Below are 14,442 nucleotides of genomic sequence, written 5' to 3'. Positions count from 1 at the left end.
TCTTTGGTGGGATCTTGATTTGGTGGAAACAGGCTCTACATACATGTTTGCAGCCAGCCACATTCCTTCTCCTTGGGAAATATAAATTATTGTCCTTTTTTGTGGAAGAAAAAATATGACCATCAGCACAGGGAAAGGTGCCATGCATGGGAACAAGCATATCAATGATGTCATAATCGCTTAAATGGACTTGTTTGCCTCTGAACTGTTTTATTTCAATCATTTTATCATCTCTACTACAAATGAATTGGAAATAACTTTCTCTGGTAAACCAGCATGGAATAATACAAAATAGCAGCATAGTATTGCACAAAACATCACTCTGATAAATTTCTGAAACTGCAATTTTACTCTGGAATGCGGTACATCTTTATCTTAGCCAGTTACATGAAAGCAGAGTTCTTGTTTTAAAAGAAATAAAACTTGTATTGACCATGCACTGAAATATTTTGTCTTCAGTCCGTGCTCCCATCATTTTAACTTTTCTACATCTGGGTACCAAAATGATGCAGATTCATTAAAATTTTAAATTGCAAAAGACTTCACTACAGAATTCACAAAAACATAAGAACATGGAAAAGGAGTAGGCCATCTAGCCCCTCGAGCTTGCTCCGCCATTCAACAAGATCATGGCTGATCTGGCCGTGGACTCAGCTCCACTTACCCGCCCGCTCCCCATAACCTTTAATTCCCTTATTGGTTAAAAATCTATCTATCTGTGATTTGAATACATTCAATGAGCTAGCCTCAACTGCTTCCTTGGGCAGAGAATTCCACAGTTTCACAACCCTCTGGGAGAAGAAATTCCTTTTCAACTCGCTTTTAAATTGGCTCCCCCGTATTTTGAGGCTGTGCCCCCTAGTTCTAGTCTCCCCGACCAGTGGAAACAACCTCTCTGCCTCTATCTTGTCTATGCCTTTCATTATTTTAAATGTTTCTATAAGATCACCCCTCATCCTTCTGAACTCCAACGAGTAAAGACCCAGTCTACTCAATCTATCATCATAAGGTAACCCCCCATATCTCCGGAATCAGCCAAGTGAATCGTCTCTGTACCCCCTCCAAAGCTAGTATATCCTTCCTTAAGTAAGGTGACCAAAACTGCATGCAGTACTCCAGGTGCGGCCTCACCAATACCCTGTACAGTTGCAGCAGGACCTCCCTACTTTTGTACTCCATCCCTCTCGCAATGAAGGCCAACATTCCATTCGCCTTCCTGATTACCTGCTGCACCTGCAAACTAACTTTTTGGGATTCATGCACAAGGACCCCCAGGTCCCTCTGCACTGCAGCATGTTGTAATTTCTCCCCATTCAAATAATATTCCCTTTTACTGTTGTTTTTTCCCAAGGTGGATGACCTCACATTTTCTGACATTGTATTCCATCTGCCAAACCTTAGCCCATTCGCTTAACCTATCTAAATCTCTTTGCAGCCTCTCTGTGTCCTTTACACAACCCGCTTTCCCACTAATCTTTGTGTCATCTGCAAATTTTGTTACACTACACTCTGTCCCCTCTTCCAGGTCATCTATGTATATTGTAAACAGTTGTGGTCCCAGCAGCGATCCCTGTGGCACACCACTAGCCACCGATTGCCAACCCGAAAAGGACCCATTTATCCTGACTCTCTGCTTTCTGTTAGTTAGCCAATTCTCTATCCATGCTAATACATTTCCTCATTATTATTGCAGGGAAGTTTCAAACCATCTCAATTATGAATATCGTGTCTTCAACAGTGAAGAATTTTTGAAGACCAGAACAATTTCTGATCGCCCTTTTTATAAAAAGGTAATGACTTATATCAAGTTTACACATGTAAAGTTGTACTGGTACCATGGACGTAAAAATTTCAGTACAGACTGAAATCATTTGGTTCATCCTTATTGTGCTATCTCACGCAATTAAATTATCTGCTCTAATTTGATTTCATTGCTGTTTTCCTGTCCCTTCTAATATATATTGAAGTGTTTATCTAATTTCTTCTTAATTGTCAAGTGACTTTCTGTAATACCCACTTGTGATAATACATTTCATATTCTAAAAGTCCTACTTACAGAAAAAAAGACCTTTTGATCTCCCCCTTTATTTTTCAATTACTAATTTGAAGTTTAGGCTCATTCATTTCACTGATGAGTGGAAAAATCTTTCCCTATTTACTTGCTGAAACACTTTCATAATTTCGAACACTTCTGTTCGATTCTCTTATTTCCCCGGTTCCTCATTTAATCTTTCATGCTCATTCCATTGACTCCAGTACCAATCTAATGAATTGACATCACACATTTTCAGTGGCAACAAGATGCTTTCTATAATATGTGCTGAAAACTGCACGCAGTTTCCCTAACCAAGGTCTTTTACAGATTTGTCACCACTCATCACCACATTGTACTTGCTGCCCCAATATTAAAAACCCACTTGCTCTTATTATTATTGCTTTTCTCACCTTCAGTCCTATATTTATTTTCAAAATCCATGTATCCACACTCTTGGATCTTTCTATTCCTCTACTTCTTTCAATATTGGGGCTGAAATTCTGGTCGGAGGCTTCCCGCGGGCAATTACCTCCAACCTAAACATTTCTACGAATCTACCTGGTGGACCGGGAGGAACGTGGGATTCCAGTGAGGAGGCCTTCTCTTCCCGCGCTGTGAAACACACTCCCGTCCTCAAGGTTCCCACGCAGAAGATACAGTCACGTGTGACTGCTCAGCCAATCAGGTACAGTATTAATTAATAGCAATGGGAACTCCATATCTACAAGTTCTCATTGCTATTAAGAGAAAAAAACAAACAAACCCAATAATACAAAATTAAAAATTAAAAACACACCTCACATAATTAAAATTAAATGAAATTAGAGTTAATAAATATCTTACAGAAAAAAAAATTCCGAGTTTTAAAAACATTTCTTAAATTATAGTTTAAAATAAATTTAACGTAGTGGGCAGGGTTTTTATACACTGTGTATTTTTAATTTCATTTTTTGTGTTTTAAGACTCACGCCTGTAAAAGTAGGCTATGTGCTTGCTTTTATCAGGTGCAAGAGTTTTGAGGACATTTAATGTGCAAGATAAGGGTAAATACCGCAATCATGCCCTTGCAAATGTCCTCGCTCCTGAGATGCAGAGGATCTGTCAAGCTGGAGCTTGACAGATCGGAAAAGCCCGTTTTCAGCGCATGCGGATTGTGCACTGAAAACCGGCTATTGCGATGCCTTCCCGGGTCCGTATACGCTCTGTACGGACCCGGGGAGGCCGGTATTTCTGGGCCATTATACCATTTAGGGTATATTTGCATTCTTAAAAGAACAAAAGAACATAAGAAATAGGAACAGGAGTAGGCCATATGGCCCCTCGAGTCTGCCCTGCCATTTAACACGATCATGGCTGATCCGATCTTGGACTCTGGTCCACTTCCCTGCCCGCTCCCCATAATCCCTTAATCCTTTATCGGTTAAGAAACTGTCTCTCTCTCTCTCTCTCTCGCTCTCTCTCTCTCTCTCTCTCTCTTTCTCTCTCAAATTATTTCAATGTCCCGGCTTCCACAGCTCTCTGAGGCAGCGAATTCCGCAGATTTACAATCCTCAGAGAAGAAATTCCTCCTCCTACTCAGTTTTAAATGGGCGGCCCCTTATTATGTCCCCGAGTTCTAGTCTCCTCTATCAGTGGAAACATCCTCTCTGCATCCACCTTGTCAAGCCCTCTCATAATCTCATATGTTTCGATAAGATCACCTCTCATTCTTCTGAATTCCAATGAGTAGAGGCCCAACCTCCTCAACCTTTCCTCATAAGTCAACCCCCTCATCTCCGGAATCAACCTAGTGAACCTTCTTTGAACTGCCTCCAAAGCAAGTGTATCCTTTCGTAAATATGGAATCCAAAACTGCACGCAGTATTCGAGGTGTGGCCTCGCCAATACCCTGTATAACTATAGCAAGACGTCCCTGCTTTTATACTCCATCCCCTTTGCAATAAAAGCCAAGATTCCACTGGCCTTCCTGATCACGTGCTGTACCTGCATACTAACCAGATCCCGCTGTAGTGCAGCACTTTGCAATTTTTCTCCATTTAAATAATAACTTGCTCTTTGATTTTTTTGCTGCCAAAGTGCATGACCTCACACTTTCCAACATTATACTTCATCTGCCAAATTTTTGCTCACTCACTTCGCCTGTCTGTCCTTTTGCAGATTTTTTGTGTCCTCCTCACACATTGCTTTTCCACCCATCTTTGTATCGTCAGCAAACTTGGCTTCATTACACTCGGTCCTTTCTTCCAAGTCGATATAGATTGTAAATAGTTGGGGTTCCAGCACTGATTCCTGCGGCACTCCACTAGTTACTGATTGCCAACCCGAGAATGAACCATTTATCCCGACTCTCTGTTTTCTGTTGGTTAGCCAATCCTCTATCCATACTAATATGTTAGCCTCAACCGCGTGAACTTTTATCTTGTGCAGTAACCTTTCATGTGGCACCTTGTCAAATGCCTTCTGGAAGTCCAAATACACCACATCCACTGGTTCCCCTTTATCCACCCTGTTCATTACATCCTCAAAGAATTCTAGCAAATTTGTCAAACATGACTTCCCCTTCATAAATCCATGCTGACTCTGCCTGACCGAATTTTGCTTTTCCAAATGTCCTGCTACTGCTTCTTTAATAATGGACTCCAACATCTTCCCAACCACAGATGTTAGGCTAACTGGTCGATAGTTTCCTGCTTGTTGTCTGCCTCCTTTTCTAAATGGGGGCGTTACATTTGCAGTTTTCCAATCTGCTGGGACCTCCCCAGAATCCAGAGAATTTTGGTACATTACAACCAATGCATCCCCTATCCCTGCTGCTACTTCTCTTAAGACCCTAGGATGCAAGCCATCAGGCCCAGGGGATTTATCTGCCTTTGGTCCCATTATCATACTGAGAACCACCTCCTTAGTGATTGTGATTGTGTTAAGTTCCTCCCCGCCGCCTCCCCCCGCCCCCCCCCGCAATAACCCCTTGACTATCCACTGTTGTGTGTCCTCTACCATAAAGACTGATACAAAATATTTGTTCAACGTCTCTGCCACCTCCATGTTCCCCATTACTAATTCCCCAGTCTCGTCCTCTAAGGGACCAACATTTACTTTAGCCACTTTTTTCCTTTTTATATACCTATAGAAACTATTGCTATCTGTTTTTATATTTTGTGCTAGTTTACTTTCATAGTCTTCCCTTTCTTAATCATTTTTTTAGAAACATAGAAATTAGGTGCAGGAGCAGGCCATTCGGCCCTTCGAGCCTGCACTGCCATTCAATAAGATCATGGTTGATCATTCAACCTCAGGACCCCAATTTAGTCATTCCTTGCTGGCTTTTAAAAGCTTCTCAATCTTCTGTCCTCCCAGTAGTTTTGGTCACTTTGTATGTCCTTGTTTTTAAATTGGATGCCGTCCTTTATTCTTTTATTTCTTTAGTTAGTCACGGATGGCTGTCTTTTTGGTTTACACCCATTTCTCCTCACTGGAATATATTTTTCTTGAGAGTTGTGAAATATCTCCTTAAATGTACACGACTGTTCATCACCTGTCCTGCATTTTAATCTATTTTCCCAGTCCACTTTCACCAACTCTGTCCTCATACCTTCTTGCTATTCTTTTGTAGAATAAAGCTCCTAACAAAACATGATGAGATTTCCAGTACAGTTATTTAAAATGATGTAGAATTAAAAATGTTCTTCATTCTACAAGAATTATATATATTTTGACATTTTTTCAATACTGTTTGAAAGAAACAAGAGTGTAATGGGGATATGATCCCAGTTTTTGAATGAAGGGGTATGAGGTCAAGAACATGCTTTATGCAAAACCATGGTAGAAAATCCCAGAGGAAATGTTTATATTGAGAAAACGAAAACCTAACCCTAGGATAAAGAGTAACCTTATCATGTTTTGTCATTCTTTTTGAGAATAAAATGCTATCCAGGGAAATGTTCTTCTTTGTGTGTGTGCAGTGAAATCATAAACCTGTTTTTAAAGAATGGACTCACAGTTTGACTGGGAAATATTTTTACTGCATATTTGTAATGAGAAGTAATGAGAAGGAAAGAGGGAGTTAGATATGTCCCTTATGGCTAAAGGGATCAAGGGGTATGGAGAGAAAGCAGGAAAGGGGTACTGAGGTGAATGATCAGCCATGATCTTCTTGAATGGCGGTGCAGGCTTAAAGGGCTGAATGGCCTACTTTTGCATCTATTTTCTAAGTTTCTATGTTAACCATCCATGGCTAACTAAGGAAATAAGGGATGGTATCAAATTGAAAAAAAGGGTTATAAAAGTGGACAAGACAAGTGGGAGGCCAGAAGATTGGGAAACTTTTAAAAGCCAGCAACGAACGAAAGATAGAGCGGGAAGATAGATTATGAAAGTAAACCTAGCACGAAATATGAAAACAGACAGTAAGAGTTTCTACAGGTACATAAAAAGGAAAACAGTGGCTAAAGTAAATGTCGGTCCCCTAGAGGATGAGACTAGGGAATTAATAATGGAGAACAGGGAATTGGCAGAGACGTTGAACAAAAATTTGGTATCGGTCTTCGCGGTAGAAGACACTAAAAACATCCCAATAGTGGCTAAACAAGGGGCTTTCGGGAGGGAGGAATTTAATACAATCACTATCACTAATGAAGTAGTACTCTGTAAAATAATGGGACTAAAGGCGGACAAGTCCTGATGGCTTACATCCTAGGGTCTTAAAAGAAGTGGCTGCAGAGATAGTGGATGCATTAGTTGTAATCTACCAAAATTACCTGTATTCTGGGGCGGTCCGAGCCCCTATTTAAAATGTAACGCCCCTATTTAAAAAAGGAGGCAGACAAGTTAGACCAGTTAACCTAACATCTGTCATTGGGAAAATGCTGGAGTCCATTATTAAGAAAGCAGTAGCGGGACATTTGGAAAAGCATAATTCAATCAAGCAGAGTCAGCATTGTTTTATGAAAGGGAAATCATGTTGACAAATTTGCTGGAGTTCTTTGTGAAAACGAGCAGGGTGGATAAGGGGGAACCAGTGGATGTGGTATATTTGGATTTCCAGAAATCATTCGATAAGGTGCCACATAAAAGGTTACTGCACAAGATAAAAGTTCACAGGGTTGGGGGTGATATATTAGCATGGATAGAGGATTCACTAACTAACAGAAAACAGAGAGTTGGGATAAATGGATCAATTTCTGGTTGGCAAACAGTAACTGGTGGGGTGCTGCAGGGATCGGTGCTGGGCCTCAACTATTTACAATCTATATGAATGACTTGGAAAAAGGGACCGAGTGTAATGTAGACAGGTTTGCTGCTGATACAAAGATGGGTGGGAAAGAAAATTGTGAGGAGGACACACACAATCTGCAAAGGGATATAGACAGACTAAGTGAGCGGGCAAAAATTTAGCAAATAGATTTTAGGGCCCAACATTGCCCAACGTCTTTTTTCAGCACGCTGACCTAAAGCGCGCCGACTATGCGCGCTGGAAAGGGCACCAGAAAAAAAGGAGCCCCATCCTGGCCGCTCTTCAGAATCCCGGGAGTCGTAGTGTGGCGTGGAGGCTGAAGGGGAGGGGGGGGGGCGAGTGCGGAGGCGGAGCAACAGGCCAGCGCAGAAAGCATTGCCGGCTCCTGCGTGCCTGCTCAGAGAGAGCTGCGCGCATGCTCCTGCTCTCCCAGCGTGTCCTGTGGGCTGTGAGCAGGACCTGATGCTCGCAGCCCCTATCTCCGGCCGAAGGGACGCCCGCACCGGCCGGCCCGCCCGTTGAGTTCCCAGGCAGGTAGGACTTAGCTTTTATTTTTTATTTAGTGGCTGTGCTTGTGTGGTTGTGCTTGAGACTTTTGATTGGATTGGAGGTGGGGGAGGAGGAGGAGAGTTTTTTGGGGGGGTGGAGTGGGCAGGAGGAGAGTTTTGGGGTGGAGTGGGGTGGAGGAGAGTTTTGCGGGAGTAGGGAGGAGGAGAGTTTTTTGCGGGGGTGGGGGGAGAGAGGAGGAGAGTTTTTGGGGGTGAGGAGGAGCAGAGTTTTTTGTGGGGGTGCGAGGAGAGTTTTGGGGCGGTGAGGGAGAGAGGAGAGACTTCCAGACTCACGAGCTGTGATTCCTCGGGTCGCTCGGCACCCACACCCCCACAACCCCCTGTGAGACTTCCACACCCAGGAGCTGTGACTCCTCCGGTCGCTTGGCCCCCCCCCTCCCCGTGAGATGCCCCGGCCCAACAGCTGTGACTTCTCCAGTGCGAGTCTTCCCATCCTTATCCTAGGCCGAATGGCCTCACGCACAGGCCGGCCCGCTGCTTTTCCCGGCCAGACTTTAAAGATAAGGCAGGATTTATTTTTTTAATTGTATTTTAATGGTTTGACCTTTTCCTTAATATTTGGTGCTTGGTTGTTGAGGTCCTTTCCAGTTCCCTTCCCTCCCCTATCATTGCCCTAATATCTGCCAAATGTGCACTGCTTTTTCTTCACTGCCCTCAAGGTTTTTCAGAGCTGGCCACTTTCGCTGACCGAAGTGCATTTGGAGTACGTTTTTGCTGGCCAAAGTGGCATAAATGTCCAAAACTGTTAGAAGTGTCTGTGAACGCCTCCGTTTGGGGGGGGAAAAAAAACTGACCGAAAAAAATTGTACCTAACTGACTTACTCTGGAACAATTTTTTTGGGGAAAATGGCACTTTTTAACTTACGCCAGAAAAAATAACTTGCTTCAAAAAAATTGATGCAAGTCACAGCCAAAATTGGGAAAATGTGAGGTTATCCACTTTAGCAGAAAAAATAGAAAAGCAACTTAGCAATTTTTCTCCATTTAAATTATAAGTTAAGTGCTGCAGTACAGAGGGACCTGGGGGTACTTGTGCATGAAACACAAAGTTAGTGTGCAGGTACAGCAAGTAATCAGGAAGGCAAATGGAATGTTGGCCTTTATTGCAAGGGGGATAGAGTATAAAAGCCGAGAAGTCCTGCTACAACTGTACAGGGTATTGGTGAGGCCACACCTGGAGTACTGCGTACAATTTTGGCCTCCGTATTTAAGGAAGGATATACTTGCATTGGAGGCTGTTCAGGGAAGGTTCACTAGGTCGATCCGGAGATGAGGAGGTTGACCTATGAAGATAGGTTGGGCCTATACTCATTGGAGTTCAGAAGAATGAGAAGTGATCTTATTGAAACATCTAAGATGATGAGGGGGTCAACAAGGTGGATGCAGAGAGGATATTTCCACTCATAGGGGAAACTAAAACTAGGGGACATGGCCTCAGAATAAGGGGTGGCCCATTTAAAATTGAGATGAGGAGGAATTTCTTCTTCTCGGGGTTGTAAATCTATGGAATTCTCTGCCCCAGTGAGCTGTGGAGGCTGGGTCATTGAGTATATTTAAGGCAGAGATAGACAGATTTTTGAGAGATAAGGGAATGAAGGGTTATGGGGAGCGGGCGGGGAAGTGGAGCTGAGTCCATGATCAGATCAGCCATGATCTTATTAAATAGCGGAGCAGGCTCAAGGGGCCAAATGGCCTGCTCCTGTTTCTATTTCTTATGTTCTTATGTAAATAGTTTACGGAGTAAAGCTTTATGCCGAGTGTAGTAAGTAATGACTGTTCAAGCATGCAAAAAGGAATTGGATTAATTAGTAAATTTTGTTTAACTTTCTCAGGTCATAAATTCCCTGTTTTTTCTGTCATAGATTTGCACAAATATCTCTCTATCCACTTCATATGTTGCCTTCATCTTGATTTAAAGGAAAGTATGATTCAGGGGGTTACAAATTAATGAAAAGTGGTGAAATGGGGTCCAGTATGCTTACTGGCGTTGTTTTTATATCTGCAAAGGGTATTTTAAGACCTTCCTAGCGCTGGTTTTGTATTAGAACTCGATATGATATTCACTTATCCACGATGCACATATTTAAGATGATTTTATTGTTACAAATTCTAGGTATTGGAGACCTATATATTCCATTCTTTCCTTAAAGCTCGTTTGAGTAGAAAGGTGGATGCGTTCAGCCACATGGAACTCCGCATTTGCTCTGAAAATGACAGGTAAACTTTGAAGGAACATTATGTTTTAGTAATTACAATTCTTCAAAAATTGTAGACCATTAATGTAAATCCTTAATTAACTGTTGCATTGAAAATAATTAAGGAATGTTCTTGTAGTTCCCATTCCCATTCTAAGAACCCTGAGCAGGATTTCAGTTGGAACTGTTACTTATACAGGTTCTATAAATCTCCGCCAGGTATTTCATCTTGTGTCCAAAGTAAATGGTGTAGGGAGCTTAAAAGCGACAGAGGGGAATGAACTCCACAACTTTACTCCTAAACTCCACAGACCTGCTATGCAACTTATTTGTGTTCTAGTTCTGTAAAGTCTTATTTTGTCACTTTTCTATGCTTCGAAATTAAGAGTTGATTACTACAGAATTTTTACATTTCAAGCTATGTTGCCTTCAATTCCTTTTTTAAACTACTCCCCTTCCTGTGGGGTTACTTTATTGGCCACTATTTGAAACCTATCCATTGAACCATTGTTGATATTGGGAATTTAGCATCTAGGAGATTGTGGTTGTAAAACCAGTTCCCATCACACTGACATGGTGCATTGTTGTTGCAACATGCTAGGCTTTCTATTATGACAGTTGAATACTGGAGTTTAACATTGAATGTGCTAATTTACCACTAAGGTATTCAGATGCTTGAATAATGGGTTACAATCTACAGTTATGAATAACCTGTGAATTACACTTCCTATAATGAGCTGCAATGGTGATTCAATGGCAGACCAATTAACAAATACTTTGGTTCTATCTTCAGAAAGGAAGACACAAATAACCTTCCGGAAATACTAGGGGACCAAGGGTCGAGCGAGAAGGAGGAACTGAAGGAAATCCTTATTAGTCAGGAAATTGTGTTAGGGAAATTGATGGGATTGAAGGCCGATAAATCCCCAGGGCCTGATAGTCTGCATCCCCGAGTACTTAAGGAAATGGCCCTAGAAATAGTGGATGCATTGGTGGTCATTTTCCAACATTCTGTAGACTCTGGATCAGTTCCTATGGATTGGAGGGTAGCTAATGTAACCCCACTTTTTTAAAAAAAAGGAGGAAGAGATAAAACGGAATTATAGACCGGTTAGCCTGACATCGGCAGTGGGGAAAATGTTGGAATTAATTATTAAAGATGTAATAGCAGCGCATTTGGAAAGCAGTGACACGATCGGTCCAAGTCAGCATGGATTTATGAAAGGGAAATCCTGCTTGACAAATCTTCTGGAATTTTTTGAGGATGTAACTAGTAGAGTGGACAAGGGAGCACCAGTGGATGTGGTGTATTTGGACTTTCAAAAGGCTTTTGACAAGGTCCCACACAAAAGATTTGTGTGCAAAATTAAAGCACATGGTATTGGGGGTAATGTATTAACGTGGATAGAGAACTGGTTGGCAGACAGGAAGCAAAAAGTAGGAATAAATGGGTCCTTTTCAGAATGGCAAGCTGTGACTAGTGGGGTGCCGCAGGGCTCAGTGCTGGGACCCCAGCTCTTTACAATATACATTAATGATTTAGATGAAGGAATTGAATGTAATATCTCCAAGTTTGCAAATGACACTAAGCTGGGTGGCGGTGTGAGCTGTGAGGAGGATGCTTAGCGGCTGCAGGGTGGCTTGGAAAGGTGATGTGAGTGGGCAAATGCATGGCAGATGCAGTATAATGTGGATAAATGTGAGGTTATCCACTTTGGTGGCAAAAACACAAAGGCAGGATATTATCTGAATGGCGGCAGATTAGGAAAAGGTGAGTGGCAACGAGACCTGGGCGTCATGGTTCATCAGTCATTGAAAGTTGGCATGCAGGTACAGCAGGCGGTGAAGAAGGCAAATGGTATGTTGGCCTTCATAGCTAGGGGATTTGCGTATAGGAGCAGGGAGATCTTACTGCAGTTGCACAGGGCCTTGGTGAGGCCTCACCTGGAATATTGTGTTCAGTTTTGGTCTCCTAATCTGAGGAAGGACATTCTTGCTATTGAGGGAATGCAGCGAAGGTTCACCAGACTGATTCCTGGGATGGCAGGACTGACATATGAGGAGAGACTGGATCGACTGGACCTGTATTCACTAGAGTTTAGAAGGATGAGAGGGGATCTCATAGAAACATGTAAAATTCTGACGAGACTGGACAGGTTAGTTGCAGGAAGAATGTTCCCAATGTTGGGGAAGTCTAGAACCAGAGGACACAGTCTAAGGATAAGGGATAAGCCATTTAGGACTGAGATGAGGAGAAACTTCTTCACTCAGAGAGCTGTTAACCTATGGAATTCCCTACCGCAGAGAGTTGTTGATGCCAGTTCATTGGATATATTCAAGTGGGAGTTAGATATGACCCTTACGGCTAAAGGGATCAGGGGGTATGGAGAGAAAGCAGGAAAGGGGTATTGAGGTGACTAATCAGCCATGATCTTATTGAATGGTGGTGCAGGCTCGAAGGGCCGAATGGCCTACTCCTGCACCTATTTTCTATGTTTCTGGTCATTTCAGTTGCGGTGTGATTGGAAACTTAATCTTGCATGGCAATTTGTCATGGAGCTACTTCAGAAAAAAACGTTAGTTTTCTCTCTACTGTCTTCTTACTCTTTTCTTTTCCAGATGGAGGATGGGGCTAAGGGTCCAGCTTTCTCTAACCGGATTGGTCTAAATCAGTGACTGCTCCCTTCCGTGCCTGAATGCCATGTAACGACATTCTCTTCCACATCTCCTCTACACTGTCTTCTGTATTTCTTCCTCCTGGGTCGTCATCTGGTTATGTGCATTTTCACACTAAGCCTTTTTAGAACAAAGCGATGTGTGTTTTATTTTGTTTAATTTTGGGAGGAATATGCATAAATTGACCATTTATTTGTTTGGTTTGATTTCAAGCCCATGTCAGTATCTATCCAGCACTCTTAATTTCTGTGGGTTGAATTATATTCATCTACCTCGTGGTAATTACTTTTCTATGTATAATATATTTAGCATCCCATAATTTGAAATGCTCTCCCCCTCAAATATCTAATGTAATTGATGCCTTTCTGCTGGTGTGCTAAGTTTCAATAGCCCATGATATAACTGTCACAGATAACTTAATAATTCAAATCTACATTGAAAACAAAATCATACAGTTGAGTCCAAACAGAATCCTACATGATGAATCATCATCTACCACTTCAGTCTTGAATTGCGAGGGGCCAGTAGAGTGCAGAATGCCAGAAGAATGTGGAGTTGAGCTGCTTCAGCAGTGAGTGGGCAAAAATTTGGCAGATGGAGTATAATGTCGGAAAATGTGAGGTTATCCACTTTGACAGAAAAAAAGAGAAAAGCAAATTATGATTTAAATGGAGAGAGATTGCAGACTGCTGTGGTGCAGAGGGACCTGGGGGACCTTGTGCATGAGGCACAAGGGGTTGGTATGCAGATACAGCAAGTAATCAGGAAGGCTAATGAATGTTGGCCTTTATTGCAAGGGGTATAGAGTATAAAAGCAGAGAAGTCCTGCTACAACTGTACACGGTATTGGTGAGGCCACACCTGGAGTACTGCGTACAGTTTTGGTCTTCGTATTTAAGGAAGGATATACTTGCATTGGAGGCTGTTCAGAGAACGTTCACTAGGTTGATTCCGGAGATGAGGGGGTTGATTTATGAAGATCGGTTGAGTAGGTTTGGCCTATACTCATTGGTGTTCAGAAGAATGAGAGGTGATCTTATCGAAACATTTCAGATAATGAGGGGGCTCGACAAGGTGGATGCAGAGAGGATATTTCCATTCATAGGGGAAACTAAAACTAGGTGAGTCTCAGAATAAAGGGCTGCCTATTTAAAACTGAAATGAAGAGGAATTTCTTCTGAGGGTTGTAAATCTATGGCATTCTCTGCCCCAGAGAGCTGTGGAGGCTGGGTCATTGAATATATTTATGACGGAGATAGACAGATTTTTGAACGATGAGGGAATAAAGCGTTATGGTGAGTGGACAGGGAAGTGGAGCTAAGTCCATGATCAGATCAGTCATGATCTTATTAAATGGCAGAGCAGGCTCGAGGGGCCAGGTGGCCTACTCCTGCTCCTATTTCATATGTTCTTTTAGGCACAAGAGTATAGACATGTTAACTTCTTTTATATTTTGGGTTTATTTTAATTTACTTCAATTATAGCAGTGCAGTACTACTGCTGTTAAAACCTTTTTTGTGTGGTATACCATGGAATGGTTTGAGCCACTAACTGGTTAATGAATTGGTTACATCATCATCATATCATAGGCAGTCCCTCGAAATCGAGGAAGATTTGCTTCCACTCTAAAAGTGAGTTCTTAGATGACTGAACAGTCCAATACGGGAATTACAATCTCTGTCACAGGTGGGACAGACAGTCGTTGAAGGAAAGGGTCGGTGGGGAGTCTGGGTG

At 42.2% G+C, this 14,442-nt stretch overlaps 1 protein-coding gene across 3 annotated transcripts in view; it reads left to right on the top strand.

Annotated features, from left to right (window-relative positions):
* Nucleotides 1–14,442, top strand: part of dennd3a (DENN/MADD domain containing 3a) — a 201,493-nt gene that overhangs the window by 92,465 nt on the left and 94,586 nt on the right. For all 3 annotated transcript variants that reach the window (XM_070895716.1, XM_070895700.1, XM_070895709.1), the window contains exons 11-12: nucleotides 1,694–1,790; nucleotides 9,951–10,054. In XM_070895716.1, the coding sequence (XP_070751817.1) occupies nucleotides 1,694–1,790; nucleotides 9,951–10,054 (201 nt within the window). The remainder of the gene's footprint in view (nucleotides 1–1,693; nucleotides 1,791–9,950; nucleotides 10,055–14,442) is intronic.

Source organism: Pristiophorus japonicus, chromosome 1 (assembly GCF_044704955.1).
Source record: "Pristiophorus japonicus isolate sPriJap1 chromosome 1, sPriJap1.hap1, whole genome shotgun sequence".
Lineage (NCBI taxonomy): Eukaryota > Metazoa > Chordata > Chondrichthyes > Pristiophoridae > Pristiophorus > Pristiophorus japonicus.
Note: the sequence above shows the minus strand (reverse complement) of the source record. Positions and strands in the feature narration are given on the sequence as shown.